The 6,770-nt window shown below is 44.6% G+C and overlaps 3 protein-coding genes across 3 annotated transcripts; 2 read left to right on the top strand and 1 right to left on the bottom strand.

Annotated features, from left to right (window-relative positions):
• Positions 1-96: 96 nt before the first annotated feature.
• NEMAJ01_2321 (cysteine desulfurase) lies at positions 97-1,377 on the bottom strand (the record flags this gene model as incomplete). The annotated part of the gene is made up of 1 exon (XM_047916159.1): positions 97-1,377. The coding sequence occupies one exon, from the start codon at positions 1,375-1,377 to the stop codon at positions 97-99; it is 1,281 nt and encodes a 426-aa protein (XP_047772116.1).
• Positions 1,378-2,116: 739 nt separating this feature from the next.
• On the top strand, positions 2,117-3,229 carry NEMAJ01_2320 (actin-like protein 6B; the record flags this gene model as incomplete). Its single annotated transcript, XM_047916158.1, has 1 exon — positions 2,117-3,229. The coding sequence occupies one exon, from the start codon at positions 2,117-2,119 to the stop codon at positions 3,227-3,229; it is 1,113 nt and encodes a 370-aa protein (XP_047772115.1).
• A 418-nt stretch (positions 3,230-3,647) lies between these two features.
• Positions 3,648-6,443, top strand: NEMAJ01_2319 (uncharacterized protein; the record flags this gene model as incomplete). Its single annotated transcript, XM_047916157.1, has 1 exon — positions 3,648-6,443. One exon carries the CDS (start codon positions 3,648-3,650, stop codon positions 6,441-6,443), a length of 2,796 nt encoding a protein of 931 aa, XP_047772114.1.
• Between the last annotated feature and the right edge of the window lie 327 nt (positions 6,444-6,770).

Raw genomic sequence — 6,770 nt, 5'->3', positions numbered from 1 at the left:
GCCCAGAAAGTGCCGCATTTCCCCACATATTTTTACGCAGTGCACAAAAAGTAGCCCCAAAACAAGTGCCATTCCCCATTTATTTGTGTTTCCCGCTCAGTGTGCATTCCAGTTGATCGTGTTCAGGTCTATCCCCTCCTGCGCCATCTCAAAGAGGGGAGAAAGATCCCGGAGTCTCTTCACCTTCTGAACGACCTGCTTTGCAACGGACTTTACCTGCGCCCGCGTTGTAAATCGCCCAATTCCAAAGCGAAGGGAAGAATGCGCCAGATCCTCCCCCACGCCCATCGCCTTCAGGACGTAGGAAGGCTCCAAAGACGCACTCGTGCATGCACTTCCACTGCTCACTGCAATCCCAGGAAGAGCCATCAAAAGAGACTCTCCCTCCACGTACGGGAAAGAGACATTTACGCACCCAGGAAAGGCAGAATCTCCCCCGTTTCTCTTTAAGTCGGGAACTCCCTTGCGCAACTCCTGCAGGAAATACTGCGAAAGGTCCCGGATTCTTGCACTTTCAGCGGTCATTTCCGCCTCTGAAAGGGCGCATGCTCGCCCCAATCCGACGATCAAGGGCGTAGGAAGAGTCCCACTTCGCATTCCTCTCTCCTGGCCTCCCCCGCTGAAAAGTCCCTGGAGACGCGGTCTTGGGCGGCTTCTGCTCACGAAAAGGGCTCCAATTCCCATGGGCCCGTACATCTTGTGCGCTGACAGGCTGAGGAGGGAGATATTCATCGCATTCACGTCGATAGGCACTTTCCCTGCGGCTTGTGCAGCATCTGAGTGGAAGAATACGCTGTTTTCCTTGCATATTCGGCCTATCTCATGGAGGGGAGAAATTGCTCCGACTTCGTTATTAACGGCCATAATACTTGCTAAAACAGTTTCTGGGCGAATGGCTTTCTTCAGGTCAGAGGCCAGAATTGCCCCATTCTGTGCAACGGGCAAGTATGTGACGCTGAATCCCTCCTCCTCCAGATCCCGGCACGTATCCAGGACGCTTTTGTGCTCGGCCTGCGATGTGATTATGTGGGGGACTCCCTGCATGTTCTGCCGCATATATCTGGCAATTCCCTTTATCGCTAGATTGTTGCTTTCCGTGGCTCCGCTTGTGAATATAATCTCCTTGGGATCTGCTCGGATCAGGGAGGCAACTTCGTGCCTTGCCTTTTCAACGGCACTCTCAGCATCCCACCCGAAAGAGTGGGTTCTGCTGTGGGGGTTTCCAAATTTCTCCTTGAAAAAGGGAAGCATTGACTTTAGAACTCTGGGGTCTGTCTGAGTTGTTGCCTGTAAATCCATGTAGATAGGCGCATTCGTCAGGCCTAGCCACTGCGAGAGCTTCTTTGGGGCTTCGCTGAGGGACTGAATTAGAGACATCGAAAAAATTGCAAAAACGCGTTTATTTTTATGGAGTTGGCTATATGATATTCAGAGGGCATAAGCAGAGTATATGCATAGGCAGAGTATAGTAAGATAGTCACATGGTATGATAGTAGTATAGTGGTAGTTTGATAGTATAGTAGTAGTAAGATAGTATAGTTAGATAGTAGTATAGTATAGTAAGATAGTATAGTCAAATAGTATAGTCAAATAGTTAGATAGTAGTAGTATAGTAAGATAGTATACTTAGTAGTAGTTAGATAGCATAGTAAGATAGTAAGATAGTCACATGGTAAGATAGTATAGTTAGATAGTACTATGCCAGTTATAACTGTTACCATATTTAGTTATTATAAGAGTATTTATGGTAAGATGGTGTTTATTATGTGTATTTTTATAGTGTGATATATGCTAGATATTGATCCATTTGAGGGTTGGCATACGATAATAAGCATATGCTGATGCGTAGATAGTTAGTGTCTGGCTCTATTTGCTGCTGCTTGGGGTTTGAATGCTCCATTACTTCCTGCGCACGGTGTAAAAAGTGCTGCAAAAGTGCGCATTTTTCTGAACTTTTTCGGAGGCATCTCGTGCCCTTGGAAAGTTCGCTGCAATATCTCAGTCCCACGCCCTCGCATTTTCCCGGAATCTGCTGCCCCTCCCTCTTCCCCCTCGCATCTGCTGCCCGAAAACTTCTTGAATTTATTATTATAAAGAAATAAAACTTTGGCAGAGTATGTACACAGTAGGAGAGAATACAGTCCACATCGCAGACATAGGAGATGAAACGTACAAGGTAGGATACGCAGGAAGCGAGTACCCCGTCCTCTTTGAAAAAACAGGAAAATCCCCGAACGAGATACTCTCTCACGCCATAAGCGAGCTCTCTGACGACCCGCAGAGCATCCCCCTCATAAAGATCGAGGATCCGTTCACGCACAAAGAGACTCGAAAAAAGACGCTTTCCCACTTAATGGAGTCTTCCCTGTGCTCGGGCGTGCTTTTTATCAACGGGGCTGTCTCTGACTGCTTCAGCTTCGGGAAAAGTGCCGGTCTTATGATACGTCTTTGCGGGGGAAGCACGCAAGTGATCCCCGTTGTTGACGGATACTGCATCAGCGGAGGGATAAGGAGCAGCGTAGGCGGGAAAGCCGTTACAAAGCACGTTCTGAACCTTCTCCGGGAAAAATCAGAGAAATCAGGGACTGATCTTTTAGTTCCTCCAACTGCGATAGAGGAGCGCCAGAAGGTGGCTCTAGAGCAGATGCCCCTCTTTAAGGAGAAGGCTTCGTATAAAAGTCTCCCAGAAAGCGAGAAACTGCCTTTCCAAATGGAAGTTGCCCGGTGCTTTAAGGAGTCTGTCTCTTTCCTGGGGCACTGCCAGCCAAAGTACTACGAATTTGCAACGGGATATTCAAGCCGCGTCTTTTCAGAGAGAAACTCCATCCCCGAGCAGCTCTTCCTGGGGGAGTCCGCGGAGATGGAGAGACTTGATCCAATGAAGCAAATAGCAGGAAGCCTGGAGGGAATGGGGCTCTTGGATATGGTAAAGTGTGCGATGGAGTCCGTTGACTTGGAGTACTACGACATGCTCTTGGGAAATGTCATGGTTTCAGGAGGAGGGTCTTTAGTGCCTGGGATAACGGAAAGACTCCAGGCAGATCTTATGCGCATATATCCGAATGCGAGAGTGAAGGTAAACAACGACAGAAGGGAGTTTAGCACGTTCTTTGGGGGGTCAATCCTTGGGTCAATTGGAGCTACGGGAACACTTATGATCACAAAGGCTGAGTATGAAGAGTGCGGGATCAGTGCCTTGGAAAGAAAACGGTCTGAGTGGGTTAAATAAAGAGATACAGCACATATTCTATGCCACTTTTTACACACTGGGCAGAAGGTCTGGCAGTTTGCCTTCTGTTTTTGTGTCCTGTGCAGAATGTTTTAATGTTTTTGTGTCGTGTACAGAAACTTTTAGTTTTTTATGTCCTGTGCAGAAACTTTTAATGTTTTTATGTCCTGTGCAGAAACTTTTAATGTTTTAGTTTTTTTGTGTCCTGTGCAGTAGTTGATGGAGTGCCTGCTGCTTTTTGCACACAGCCTCGGAAATATTAGGACTTTCTGTGCTGCCTGCAAAATCTTTTTATTTTATTTTATGCACACCCCAAAAATAGCAGACTTACTGCACATCACGTTAAAAATAAAAAAGCCAGAACAACTCGATCAAAATCACAGACTATCTCTATATAAGAAAGCAGAATTTTTATCGCATGAACATTTGTTTTTTTTTCTGGGTGCTCTTCATGCAGGCGCTCCAAGGGCAAGAGATAGAAAAACTCTCCGAAGCACTTGACATCCAGCAAAAGATGGGCTTCTTCTTTGACGACGAAATTATGAAGCTACGCCACAGCTGGATAGGGAGTCCTGCTTCTCTCCACATGCTTAAATACTTGGGATACGCCCAGAGACTCCGTAATTACTCGCCTGGGATATGCATAGATTTTTCCTCCGCCAAAACAAGACCGAATAACCCGAATAACCCGATTCTAGCAGAGTTTTTAAGGGGGATTTCAGCATCTATTCCGTCCCTTGATAGGGCATACCCGCCTGAAGACCCGAATAACCCGAAAGATCTGAACAGGTTTTACACTGTTTTTCTTCAGATGTTCCCCCGGGAGGAGACATTCGGGTGGAAAAAGCCCTTCTTTTTGGTATTTCTCGAAAAAGCATGCTCTGAGCAGGAGGCAAGTTGCTTTTTGGCGAGTCTTTTCTTGCTGAGCGAGGGCGTGGATGTGCCCATTCAGGAAAAAGACGGGAACATTTTCCTGCCTTTTGAAGGAAATGAGCTTATACGTCTTAATGTTTCCATCCTAGGAAATGCGAACCTGAAAATGGACAGAAATTCTCTGAAAATACTTTCTCAGATAATTGATTTTTTTAAAACTTTTCCCTTTCAGAGTCTCCCCAATGCTTTTAGCGAGTTCGAAAAAGGCAAATTTCTAGAAAGCAAGAACTTTCTTATTGCAGCATTTATGGGGGAATACGCTAAAAGTGCGTGCTTTTTGGAGACTTTCTACAACCAGATATTTTCGCTCATAACAGCCATTAGAAATACGCAAACGAACAACCGCAACAAGATAGACGCACTTTCTCGAACATATTTTGCCTACTCCCGCATATTCACGCCTTTTGGAATCCCCGAGGAAATTTTTTCAGCGCAAATTTCTTCCCTTATAAACGTGCACGCGAGTATAAAAGCGTGGAAAAATGAAAAACTTTTAAATCAGGGGAGTTTCCAGATCTCCCCAGAGAAGAAGTTCGGCTCCTCGGAAAATGGGTGCACAAATCCTGAAGTAATCTACGCACTGAACAGCGATAAAGATGACCCACTTTTTTACGCTGAAATGGGCCTATACACTCTCCTTATAACCCTCTCCTACAATGCAGAAAAAGAAACTTACGACTTTTCCAACATATTAAAATCCCGGATGCAGGGAACTTCAGAAGAAAGCAAAAATGACTTTTTTGTTTTTTACTCATTTTTCTCCGAGATTAAAAAGGAGGCAGAAAAGTGCAAAGCCTATGGGAATAATCCTGTCAATTTATTGAAAACTTTTGTTCATTATCCCTACAGGATCCCGTACCTGAAAAGCTGCTTAATGTCCAAAGAGTATAAAGGATCTGCAGATTTGCTTCCCGTCCTTGAGAAGGTCCTGGGAATCTGTGGAGTACCCGGAAACTCCGGGGAGAGTGAAAACCATCGTATGGAATCAACCATCAGGTCCCTCCTCCTTCCTTTTTTGGTGGATGAAAATGCAACAATTTCAGTGGAAGTTTTTCCTTCGGATTTCTCGTCAGGTTCCTCGTCAGGTTCCTTGTCAGGTATCAACATAAAAATTCTGCACTCTCCCCCCATTCGAAAGAAGGAAATTTTCACGAATATTTTCTTCCTGGATAATTCCCAGACCCGAATCGGGCAGAAAGTCAGCATAACTCCTTTCTCCCTCGAAGAAAAAGTTACACTTTTATCCCACATACAGGCCCTCAAAAAAATCCAGGCATTCTTTAGCTTCCTGGTTCTAAAGTGTGTTGAAAAGGCAAAAAACGATACAGTTTATGATCCAGAAGAAGTTGCAAACTCTTTTATATACACGCTGAAGGAGGCAGTATATCGCCAGCCTGTGGAAATGCCTCGCCTTTTCCTGCTGGACTTTGCCTCGAAGAAAGATATCGTGCAGGCTCTTACAATATATATTTTCATGCGGGAAACAGGCAATGCTTCTGAGATAACTCCTGTTTTGCGGTTTATAAAAAATTTTATAGGGCATGAAACTGAAAAATCAGGTGCAGACACGAATACTAATGAAAAAATATGGAAAACACTTATCCCTGATTTACACATTCTGAGCGAGTACCTGAAAAATCCCAGGGGGCTCTGGTTCGGGTTTTTCCTGCGGAGTCTGGACCTTCCAAGGTACGTCCAGATTTTCTCCAGTTTGGGCGGGCCAGGGTTTTTGCTTGAAAATTTTGTAATGCACTTTTTCAGGTACTACAGATTTTTTTCAGGTTATCCCATAAAATGCTGCAAGTACCTGAAATCCTCTGGATGTTTGAAAGTGCTTTTGGGGGTAGTTTTCCCCAGGGATTCCCCAGAGAATGCCTTGGAGATTTGCCACCTCATTTTATCAGAATCTGAACGTGACAGTTACAGCGAAAACCTAGTTAATTTCCTCTGCCACTCCTGGATTGCGCTCTTGCTCCTGGAAGACGACTTTGAGAAAAAACACAAAAATTCAATTGCTTTAATACTCCAATATATTAGGACTGACAGGCCGTGCTTTTTAAATTCGAGGGATTTTTCTGCGGAGTTTGCTCCCGAATGCGGGGGTTTTCTGATCCTGCACTTAGAGCGCATAAAAGACGAGTTAGTGAAAAGGTGCGGAATAGAGAAGTATGCCCTTCTGGAGAACGTTTATATGTTCCTGCTCGCGCAAACGGCACAATGCGCTACCATATACCCGAGTATGCACAAGAATTATTACACAGCGTGTGCTAAGTCACAATAGTTGTAATACGGGAAGTGCTGGTGAAATCCACGGCCTTTACTGTTTCTCGGCCTTCTTAAATAGACTAAAACCTACTAATTCTCTTCTGGGTAAACTAGAAAGCTATTTATGCATTGTTCTAATTAAACAAAAACCAATTACGAGAAACTATGCATTCAGCATACAACGGTAATAAAATGCGGTGTTTACGTGCCAGATACAGCCTTATTTATTACACAGTGTGCACTTGTTGCAGGATTTTCTATTTTGTGCGTGCTAAGTCTGCAATTCAAGCACTATTTTTTACACACAGCGCAAAAGTGCCACTTACTGCACACAACACACAAA

Source organism: Nematocida major, assembly GCF_021653875.1.
Source record: "Nematocida major strain JUm2507 chromosome Unknown 2264, whole genome shotgun sequence".
Lineage (NCBI taxonomy): Eukaryota > Fungi > Microsporidia > Nematocida > Nematocida major.
The sequence above is the reverse complement of the archived record's forward strand: the minus strand, read 5'-3'. Positions and strand labels throughout refer to the sequence as shown.